Source organism: Nilaparvata lugens, chromosome 6 (assembly GCF_014356525.2).
Source record: "Nilaparvata lugens isolate BPH chromosome 6, ASM1435652v1, whole genome shotgun sequence".
NCBI classification, from domain to species: domain Eukaryota; kingdom Metazoa; phylum Arthropoda; class Insecta; order Hemiptera; family Delphacidae; genus Nilaparvata; species Nilaparvata lugens.
In genome coordinates, this window is record NC_052509.1 from 15,825,074 (window position 1) to 15,837,602 (window position 12,529).

General features: G+C 30.1%; 1 protein-coding gene across 1 annotated transcript in view; it reads right to left on the reverse strand.

Annotated features, from left to right (window-relative positions):
* Nucleotides 1-5,099: 5,099 nt before the first annotated feature.
* Nucleotides 5,100-12,529, reverse strand: part of LOC111050075 — an 83,933-nt gene continuing 76,503 nt past the window's right edge. The window contains exons 39-41 of the mRNA XM_039431365.1: nt 11,031-11,140; nt 9,002-9,236; nt 5,100-6,039 (exon numbers count right to left, since the gene is read on the reverse strand). Coding sequence (XP_039287299.1) covers nt 5,973-6,039; nt 9,002-9,236; nt 11,031-11,140 — 412 coding nt within the window. The 3' untranslated portion in view covers nt 5,100-5,972. The remainder of the gene's footprint in view (nt 6,040-9,001; nt 9,237-11,030; nt 11,141-12,529) is intronic.

A 12,529-nucleotide genomic window follows, 5' to 3' on the forward strand; every position in this document is an offset into this window, starting at 1 on the left:
ACGGTACCTATTATTTTAATTTTCGCTTATAAAAATATTTTTCTTCATCAATATAATTATAAAGAAATATAATATAAAAATAGTTTGGAGAAAGGGATGGAATGAAACAACAAAATTGATTTTGATCAACTTATCTGGAAACTCATTTATTTCAACGACATAATCCAATGAGTTGACTGAATCCAGTAATAATTTAGTTATTTCAATAACACTTTCACAAATATTCAGAATTTTCAGATTGCTCTCATAATTGGACACAAGGTTTAAGAGCAGTATAAATAAATAAGGCTATCGGATTTGAACATGGCTTTGTAATTCACTATTTTTCCTGTTCTTCCTGTTTATTCCCTACAATTAGAGCGAAAATACGGCCCTGAGGATAGGTCGGCGGTATAGTCTATAATATTTGTTTTTCCTTTTAATAAAGTTCACAGTTTTCATTTACATCGATAGCTTGAATGAATAAATAATGAAACATATAACTTATGATGTACTTTGCAGTTTCAAAACAGTCATCTAATTTTTAAGATAAGATAATAATGAGGATATAAGAAATGATAAATAAATGTTAGATTACAATCAATTTTGTGCATTTACAGGAGGAATTCATTCTACCTATCATATTGTTTGAAATTTAATACATACGGTACAAAGATGTTGAATTAAATTTTCAATGTTATTATAAGATGTTGAAGATATCAATAAAGAATTGATAAAGAATCAATAAATATCGTATTTAGTCTTAAGTCTCACCACCATTATGTAGGCCTAAGGGTGAGGCCTGAAGGTCAGAAAACATTCTAACAAACCGAATAAGTTGCACTTCTAAATCAAAGTTTTGGGCTTCTCCCTTCTAAAACATAATAAAAAAGTTTAAGTTTTGTCATAAATCTGAGTTTTTTTTCTAATAAAAGTAGCGTACCGTAGTCCTCATTTGCAAATATGTTTTAAAATTTATTCATCCGCTTATCAACCTGAAAATCCTTTCAAAATGAAGAATATTTACAGTATTACGAAATAAATATTGATAATTCCAATTAATACAATTTATTTTTATATTCCTTTAGTTAATTATAAATTTTGATATAATTATATTTTGAGTGATAACGGATAAGTAATAGATTCTTCACAAATCGATTAGCTATAATTATCATTCATGTAGACTTTCGACAAGCCATAAACTGAAATTTTCTACAAAAATACAGATACATAAATTAGATTTAGTTATCACTATACCCAATTATATTCAATCGTTTATTTTTTGCCAAATATAGCGGCCTGCTATTTTTTAATAATAATTACATTCATGGATACCGAAAGGTCTATTTATTTATTTCTCTCCAATATAATAGGTGATATTTATTATTGTTTTAAATGATATATAACTTTCTTTCATTGTAATAGTATCAAAGTCAGTCTTCATTATATTTTACTCCTTCGTTCCATACAACAGGTTCTATTTTTAATGTTTTTGTTTATTTTGAAACTATTTACTTCAATTTTTAGTAAGTGTTTCCCGATTTTTATAGAAGTAAAATTTGGATTAACATGGATTGAAATTCAAATTATCCTTTTACAATTTCATAATAATGAGCTAACACGAACATTATAATGCTACGTGCATCGCAATTTATAGAAGGCTGATTCCTAATGACCAATACCAATACATTATATAAATTCAATACAGTTTCCTAAAAAGTTAAAAATATACCGGTACCTGACATTTTATGTCGATGAATCTGACCCAGCAAATTACATTACTTTGCAACGAGAAATTTTCTTATTTTGAGAAGGAATTAATTCTAATAACAAACAATCTAACATTTCAATCAATCTTAGTATATTTGCTAAGTTTAAATTTGAACCAGAGTAGATGTATTCAAACTAGAAAATCTATATATATCCAAAAGAATATCCTAACTCAAATTTCTGTAAAGCTCTTGTGGGATGCATTTCACTCCAAAGAAGGAGATTTATTATAATTTATTTTCATGGACAACGACCTACGAGACATCAAGCAGCTTATATGCATACAGTCTCATTAAGCTCTTCAGAAAACTCTAAAGAATTCAAAAGAGAAATATCAGAGCTTCTTCTTAAAATTTCCTACATAAGAGCTCGAACGATAGGTGAATAATTCCTGTAAATTGTAGTAAAAAACTATTTCATAATAGAAAACAAAGTGATGTGATTTTCCATCTATGATCGTGTACATTATAGTTATTATATTAGTGATTTGTCTACCACTTTGAAAAGATTTATCCACAATTGATTAAACGTGGTAACTACCGATACCTAATTATGTTAAGTTTTGAACTTGAAAAACGATACATAAATGTATTATTTCGGTATATTTTGAATAAGCAATTCTTTCCAAGTTGGTAAGAATTTTCTTTCTTGAAGAGTGCTGGGTTCACGTTGAGAGTAATTCCCAGATATTATTGGAGTCCTAATCCAAGTTATTTTATAAAGATATTCATAAAATAATGTTCTCATCAAAATAATATTGAGTTGCTAAGCCTGTATTCATCTGTATCGTGATCAAGTGGTACAGTGGACATTACTGTCCAAACTTCGCCACTTCATCAAATAAAATAGTCATTCTATTTTATTCCATTTATAAGTGGAATACGTAGAATTTTTCACAAATTTATGACAGTTCAATTTAATCTTTCATGTTCAGAATCAGCTTCTAGATACACTTTTGTTACAATTTATTAAATTTATCCAAATATTGTGATATATTAGTAAATACTATACACGTCTACTTGAAAATGATTGAAAATCACTTTACAATAATTGTTTATTGCAGATCCAAAACGTATGACAATTGCATGATGAGATTTCCCAATAAATTTACTATGAATTGGATCTGGCAACACTTTTCTTAATGATTAACTACACAGCCACAGAATATACACTGATATTATTTATTAAACATAGAATAGCAATACAATTGCTTTTGTAAGCTAATAAGCATCAATATTAAATCTACTTACACTTGGGTTTTTGTAGTATTTTATAAAACTATAGGCTAATTAATACACCAAAAACGGAAAATATGATTTGAAGGCATAATATCAATGGATTAGTTAAATATGAACGCAATAAGAGTTGCATGGAAGACTAAATAAAGTACAGAAAAAATAAAATGGAAAATTTAATTTTTACAGACGAAAAGATAGAATGACTTTACTGGTATTTTCGTGCTGAGAGGTGAGAACACTTATCAACTCAAATGCGTTTTAAAATTTTACTAGATATGAAACCGTTCTTGAAAACAACATTTTTCTTTCAATATCTTCAGAAAAGTTGGAAACAAATAATATTGAAAATTTTCCATACCAGAAGTTTGCCTTATTTCAAGAAAATAAATATTATTTATTATTAATATTTTTTTTGGAAACAAATAGGCTATAAAAACTGTTTTTTTTCAAGAATACACTTTCATGATGATGAAATGATGGGTAAAAATGGTGTTCTCTTATTAATATTATCTGGTTTATATTCATGTTATGAGAATAATATTTTATTTTTCGAATCGGGCCACAAAAACGATTTTGTTTTTCTATTACCTAGTTGAAATATAAAAAAGTGATAGGTTGCGAAAAAATGAAGATTTTCATCAACCCAAGACATTGCTCAAAAATGAAAGTGCACTCTGATGATTTGTTATGTAGTAGATGGTGAAGTAAATTATATTTCATCCAAAAAAATTAAAATATATTTATTGAATAGAAAATTCCATTCACTTTTTCTTTACACTACTCTGACAAAAATCATTCCATTATAATAACAACAGGAAATGGTTGAAATTTGTAAATTTAAAAATTTTAATACAGTAGCTGTCTTCACTAAACTCTCCTCGCTTTTAATGTAATTAAGCGTGAATGACAAGCTTTTTAACTTTTTAAAATAAATATTAGTAGTGAATACCTAGTCACATTAATTCAAATAATAGATTTCTATTAATTTTTTAGAAATAATTAAAATAAGATATTTCTATTAGATTTGACATAAATTAGCCTGATTTATTTCATACTTGTATCTAGGCTGCGTGATCTATTATACTTCCATTGATAGCACCACAACTTATCTTCTAGAATTGTGCTTTTACTTTCCTTTTCAACATTCTTCATACTACAGTACTTCCGTTTTCCTTGTAATTCCTCTTTCTATTGGCACTAAGAATAGTTTGAGCAGGGCTGTGTTTCAAGGAGCAGGTATTCAGTGAGCAATTAAAAAATATAAAGGGCTATGCTCTAAAATATTAAGGGTCTGAGCGATAATGATTCTCTTATAATTTTTGATAAGTCTCCAATACTCAAACTGAAAAAATCTGTAATCAAGACTAACCTGAGGACAAGTTTTTTTGACAGGTTCAAGAAAAGATGAATTGATATTAATTCCAATTTGTAAAGTCTTCAAATTGATAAAAAGTTTGGAATTTTTTTACAATGAGTTAAAGAACTATACTTTCTTGGTACAAATATTAATTGCTTGGCCTGTAGATGGGAAAGTTTAATATTCAAGATAGAGTGACTTAGAAGTGAAATTGCCATGATCGATATGTACTGGTGATTCAATCAATTTTACAGTAAAGTACCAATGATAATATTGATAAAACCCTATTAATAAACTTTATTCAAAAAGCTACTCTTTTAATTAAGTTCTTCAATGATTGAAATATCGTATTATACAAGTAGTCAGAAATTTCTAGCAGTAAGAATTCCTCGTCAAGCTGGGGTGATCAGGTTGATAAACTGATAAAAAAATTGGTGTAGGGTCAAAAATATTTAAAAAGTTGAAAATTTATACTATTATCACAAGACTTCTGTAAACGCATCCCTCTCATTCTCATTGAATATGAAATTTCATAAATAAAGAAAATTATTGTCAATTGCGATATATATGTTCTCAGTTCAAATACTATTAGGGGTTCATTTATGTGTAGAGTGATGATCTCTAAAATTCTATACTGATGATTTGATGCCGTACGTATACATTGTGTTAGCAGACTAGGACTAGACATGAGTGTATTTTCAAATTTAAAAACTGTTTAAAAAATCAAAATTCAAAGTAAATCCTATAAGAAAAGAAGCTAAAATTTCTTCAATGAAAAACAATAAAATTCTCAGGTTTTTACTGTGTACTGCCCAAAATATTCAACTAATCAAAAACTTATGTTATTCATTTGTCTAATGACATGTGAATATATATATCGATGCAAAAATGCAAACTTATCCACATAAGATCTAGTAGAAAGAATTTAATATTTTTGAAATATAAATAATACCATAGCTACCTCCAATACATTAGAGGTGGCGGTGGCTATAATACTCTTGCTTTTGAAAATAATCATGAATAGCCTACTTGTGAACCCAGCTTTGAATCAGATTTATTCACTAAAAAGAAAGCCATAATCATAATTTTCAAATACTGAATTAGTTGAATAGAATGAAACTAAGTTATAGTTTTTCTCTGTAGATGGTGTAACTAGATTGAAGAAATTCGATTGATGGTTGGAAAAAGTGGAATTTTATACGGTAGAAGAATGCCTTAATTATATTACTGAGTTCTTATGAGAGAATAATGTATTCTAACTTCAATCACAGATTTACTGGATGTTACGTGATCATTTCCTATTATTGAAAATCAGAAATTTCAGGTTTGAATAGAATCTTTCAGTTTTACTGATTTAAGACTTGAAAGCTGTTAATTTACTCAGATAAATACGCACCTAAAAATATAGTCAAGTTTACTAAAATAAGCAATTTACGTACTGCGTGACGGTCTATGAATACTTGCATTAAAAATGGACTCAACAACTTTTTTCGATACATTTCCAAATATATATTTATATATTTACAACTTCGACAATTTTTTTCAGTTCTGTTCAATAATCCATTCACACATTTTCTTACAATAAAATTCCTTGATATTATTTCGTTATTTTTTCAATTCTTCGTCATTTACAAATACTTGAACTCAAATGAAACACCTTCATGAATGACATGAGTCACTTGGCGTATTGCAATTCTAAAAACAAATCATAAATCAAGATAAGTTCAATTTCTTTTACAAATCTATAAGTGGAAGATTGAAGATTTTTGGCATATCGTCACAAAATCATACCTTAAATTAGTTTTTTATACCAAAATTAAATACAGTAATTCCGCTTATTGGAGTTTCTACGAATGAACAGAGAACCAATAGCGTTACTTTATTCATATACTCAAGTATAATAGATATAATACTTCATATAATGCGACTTTATGCCAAAACTCGTCATAAAAATTCAAACTAGTGATGAAATCATATTGATCCAGAAATATAGTAAAAGACACGATAAGAAGTTTTAAATTAAAAGAAAAAATGATAGCAGAAAACGTAAATTGGAAATATAATGGTGATTCAATATGAAAATAGCATGAACTGCCCACAAGAAAACAGAATTCGAAATGAATAGAGCTAGAAAACCCCATAGTTAAAGCAGACCAAACTAGAAAATTTTCCAAGTAATGTGATCGATTATTGAACTTATTTGCTAAAAAAATAAATAACGCTTCAATTTATAATAATTATTACAGTTTCACTAATATTAGATAATATTTATTTATATTATATTTATTTAGGCTAGCTATTTTACAGGGAGAAATGTAATTACTAATTAAATATAATAATATTATTAATCACAGAGAAAGTGGTCATCATAATGATATTAGATTACAATTGAGTTCTCTACTATGACTCCACTGAACGCTAAAAATAATTCATAATTTCTATAAAGGAATCAATATGTTGAATAAATAAATAAATAAATAGAAATTATACTGGATACATAATAATAAATATTATATTGAAGGTATATTCAATATTAGTGTAGTATTTGATATAGATTATCATGATCATAATCATCGTCATCAATATTATCACCATAAAAATCTATCATTGGAAGATTAATTTTACTGTAGGCCTACTATGAGTTTGTCTTGAACTTTTTAGTTTGAAAAACTATTTATTTTTCAACCCATTAACGAGTAATATATTCAACAGTAATAGATTATGCAGTTTATGCATAGATAAGAACCTGTCTCACGAATGATATTTTACATAGTAAAGGATAAATTATATATGGTTTCAATTGACTATTTAACAAAATGAAGGTTGCTAAAAATATAGTTAAGCTAGAGCATGTTTTTACTGTTGATGTCCTCATGATTCTGAGACTTGTGCGTGAGGTATGTTATTTATTTTAAGATCAAACTACTTTAAGAAGATATTTTTAAAAAGAGACAGATTTTTATACCAAGCACTAAGATGAAACATGTTTTAAATTAAAAATTTAATTTTTACAATAATTTAAAAGATATATTTAGAAACGAACATATATGATACAAATGATCACTGCAAAGCCCAAATTATTAAAAAATAACAGCAAAGTTTCATTACCAATAAATCTCACAGTTGTGAGATTTACCATCAGTGTAATTATTTATCTATTAGTAAAACTGGATCTATTTTACATCCACCCTTATTTAGATTATAGCTTTGAAATCAAGGTAATAAAAACCAATTGAAAACGCAGTTGACCAATACAATGTCATAACCATGATAGTCCATGATGATGATAATGATGATGTTGATGATGATCATTGGATAACACTCACACGGATAAAATTCGACTAATTCAATTATCTTCTTTCTAAAATAATTCAATAAATTCAGTATAAAAATTATTTGCCTGATATCTGAATAATAGTGGTACCGGACTAAAGTGAGGAGGGACTCTTACAACAGTCAACCACTAGGTTAAAATGATCTAGCTAGATTGCTCACCATTTTTAAGTAGACTGATTTGCTAGAGCCCAATCACATTCAATACAACTCACTTGCCGGATCTAAACTAATATCACTTGCTATAATAGCTGATCGTTGCATGGAGGACGCACGCTTGATGAAATACATGGGCAAATTCAAAATTCCAACATTCAAAGTCAAGTTAGTGATCGTAAATTTCCGTTTACACAATAACACAATATGTTGTAACCAATCAATCGCTTCCAGATTCAAGAAGTAAAGTCCTCATATTTAGAATTTATTTATTAGTATAATGATGTGTAAATGAAAACTATTACCCCATATCCAATGTCAAAAAAGTACGTCAATTTTAATATTTACTGTGAAATACAAGTCTGTAATACATTTAAAAATATTATGTTTGAAATATCAATTACAGTTATTTATTGGTTTAAACTTCTTACATAAATCAATTTGCTAATAGGAAATTATAATAATACTGTGATAATCAATATTAATTTAATCATATTAGATTCTTCAATAATTTTTATATTTTTTGATATTCGTTTATTCATTCTGTTGTTAGAATAGACTTAGGATTGCATCCTCCATGAAGCAATCGTTACATGAGCTTGATCTTTCTTGACAAGAGTGGAGCATTAATTTACCTTTTTGCTTAGTTGAGTTTAATCATTCCAACTAGAGTTAGAATTCTATTACTTAACCGGACCATTCTAACTGGGATAAAAACACTCACAAAATTATATTAGATTGAGTACAGATTCGCTACTGATCATGGTCTAGCTAATACGGCTTTCATTAGAGATGTATTATCCTGGTAAGTCCTACATTACTCTATCACAAGAATTTAGATACAGATAAAAACTCTATATGACAAATGTTATAGTTGTACCTGAACTTCTCTCGCCCAATCTAGCTTCTATCTTTTTACCCACTCACTCCCAAAACCCACTAGCTGTAATTAGACTCTAGCTTGTTTAAATTGATCATCTCGTTATTACTCTATCACACTCTAGATACAACTGGAACTATAGATGTCACTAGTTTTAGTTGTACCTAGACTTTCATCTCACACGTCTCTTCTAAAAACCCTCCAGCTCTGATTAGACTCTGGATATATCAGGATATATCATCCTCTTACTCTATCTCACTGAACCGCTGCCTTTCCTTGGCTAGTTACCTTTGCTCGTTTGGCGCCTGTTGTGGAGGCGGCTGCGGATAGAGGAGGCGGAGCGAGGTGGGCTGAAAGTAGAATGCTCCGGGGGCGGCGGTGGCTATCTGGAAGATGGGGCCGGGGGCGGCGGGCTGTGGTGGGGGCGTCGAAGGCCGTGATTGGGTATCGGGGGACTGCGGCGCTGTGCTGTACCCGTCCAGGCTCCCCCCTGGCTGGCTTTGCCCCCCGTTATTCGATCCTGCTAACAAATTTTTTTCCAAATAAATTGTCACATTACTCAATATTTGAGTATTACTCATTCGACTGGCGACTTGTCAATAATTACAAAATCTCAGTTCTATTTCTAACTTGAACTAAAATACTACAGTATTTGCCATGAAAGCACAAATTTCAAACAGTTGAACAAAGTAAAATAGGATACATTTAAGAATTATAAATCAGATTGATAGTATTCTTGAGAGTCAGATTCTCAAGTATTAGAATAAAAATATACATATAAACTAGAGAATAAAATAACACAAACTCATAAAAAACAAGACCATATTAATTCATTTATTAATAATAGAATTACAAACTATATTTTATAATTCATTAATTTAGATACTGTGGTATTTTATTTATTTTGTCTTTTGTAGTGTAAATATTAACGTATTACATTTAACGGTCCAATTCCTAAGCGTCGACTGTAACAACTCTAGCCGCGCTGTATTGACGGCGACACAATATAGACCACTTAAACATACAGTTATCGACTACAGCCGTTAGTACAGTCGTCGCTTAGGAATTGGACCTTAAGAGAAAAACTGATACACTGAAACTGACATTTGGATTTGGACTAGTATGAATTATTGAAGAGACTTTCCTTGAGTCAAGTAATTTATTTTTCCTACAGTTACGTTGAAAAGTGGCCATTGCTGCACTGATTACAGAACGCAAAGAATCACTTTTCCGCTCTAGTGCGGGAAAAATTTTTCTGCACTCCAGATTTGCAACATGGCAACGCAAAATACTTAGTAGGTTATATAAAGCAACAGTGCAGCAAAATCAAAATGAAGTTGGTAACAGTGACTGGGCTGCTACAGTGAGCAGAGGTGCAACGAAGCACAACGAGCAAATTATTGAGTAGATATTATAACAAAGGACAACATTTTTATTCAATTTGACAATAAATTAAGGTTTTTATCAATAATAAAATTACACAGAAAAACATTTGATGCATTTCAGGCAATTTTACCCATAATTACCCACTTTTCATATTCAATGGTAACTGTAGGAAAAACTTAATGTGAAATACGTGCGCAAAGTTCCTCTGCTGCACTCAAGAAACCATTCCGCCCTCGCCTACGGCTCGTGCGTAAACGTTTCTTTCGGTGCAGCAAACTGTCACTTTGCGCACTAGTTGCACAAATAGTATATGATTAATAGATAAATGAATATTTAGAATTATTGCCATACATTATGTTCAAAATAATAACAGTCAACTTCAAACATAGTTCAACCTAGTAATTAGTTACACAAACCATGATGCAATGTAATTTCATGATAATTTGCTTTAAGAATGAATAAAAGAGTACCTATGAGAAATGAAATGTATCCTTTAATTATATTATATTGAATAATGCATAATTTATCAATTTTTATATTAAAAAGACTGATATATAGAATTTTTCAATTTTTGAATGAATAAATATTAAACAATGTATTGAAAGCTGATAGCTATCAAGGTACTTGAAATTGTGGTATAGCGCAAAATATATATAGTCAGTTCAGTAAACAACATACGCGTACGAGAGTGACTGTTGGATCAGCAAGACCGATTCACAGTAATCTAAAAATCTCTATCAAGGCTGCTGAATAATCACAGTTTCACCTGATTCTGTGTCAATTACAGCACTGTGAACTGTTAATTACGAGTCGAGCAATTGAAAGCGGATATGAGCCATCACTTTTTTACGCATAAAAGCGCAAACTTTGTCTTATTGATGGCTCTCCTTTCGATGAACCGACTATAAGTAGTAAAACAAAAATTGCTAACCTGGACACACAGCCTGGTAGAGTACAGTGGACACCCCAGATAGTTGTCGACACAGCGCCTCAACTTCTTTCCTATGCCTTTCTTGCATTGCTTCCAACTCCATTTGTTGCCTGAAATAGCAATTTTCACATTTAAATAAACATCTTAATTTCAGTTTATAAACTGAAGTTTAAATAAAGTTTGAATAAATAGTAGTTTATACAACAGTTTTATAATGAGGGTCTTTAACTCACGAGTTGGATGTAGAGTTAGTCATATAATAGCTATTTATGTATTAAGAGCGACTTTACCGCTCGCGCAAAACAGTTATCACGCGACGCGAAGCGGAGCGTGATAATTTTGCAAGAGCGATAAAGAAGCATTACGCGCGAATTACATACAAAATTTTTTCTACAACTGCACAAACCTGTTGAATCACTTATATCTGGCGGAGTTTATAATAATTCGTTTACACTGATATCCATCATGGCTGTAGAATCGGTACAATTACCGACTTTTTAGGTTAAGATCTGACCAAGAGTGGTTTGTCTTTTGGCGAGCTGCTTATCATCAGCTGATTAGCGAGCGTAAAGAAACTCTTCTGCGCATGCGCGAATGATTTGCGAGCGTAAAGAAAATCTACTGCGCATGCGCAGATGGTTAGCGAGCGAGAAAGTATATTCTCCTCAGAAATAAGCTGTTTTACGAGGAGAATTGAGTATGTAAATTCTTTCTTTACGCGCAGTTGTAGAAAAAACGGTTTTTTAACGCACGAGTTGAATGTAGAGTTAAGACACAAATGAGTGAGCTTAGCGAGCTAATGGCGTGCCTTAAACATCTCACGAATGCTTATGAAACTGTTGCATAAACTCCACTATATAAAATCTACAACCATATAAAACTGTTACACTATTTTATTTACGACCAAAAAAGCAAAGTATCACATTGTGGACTTGTTGAAAAATCAACCAACTAGCCCATAAGGTAAAAAGATTGAAATAACTATAGGTAAAAGCTACAGATGAGATAGTGAACAGAATACTTTAAATGAAAACTTAAAATAATAAAAACAAGACAAACTGTAAAATTTACGAATTGAAAACTTGACAACTGAGAACATGACGTACTGGAAACTTGATAAACTGAGAACTTGATAAACTGAAAACTTGATGATTTCGAAAAATGAAAACTTGACTTTCTAAAAACTTTACGAAATGAAAACTTGACATACTGAAAACCTGACGTACTGAAAACTTGACGTCCTGAAATGAGTATACCACTCAACTAACGCATATCAATAGACAAAAGTGCAAAATAGAAATCTTTCAAGGTTTCTTGGAAAAGTTGTTTGTGTCATTTCAAGAAAAAGCATCATAATATTGAAATACAGTATACGGATTTCAACTTTCAATTGCAATTAAGTTTAAAAATGAATGATAAACATTCGGGTTTCGCCGGACGCTCAATTGTTTGATTTGCGAATAAAAAATTTCATAAATGAGTAAACGACTTGAATGTTG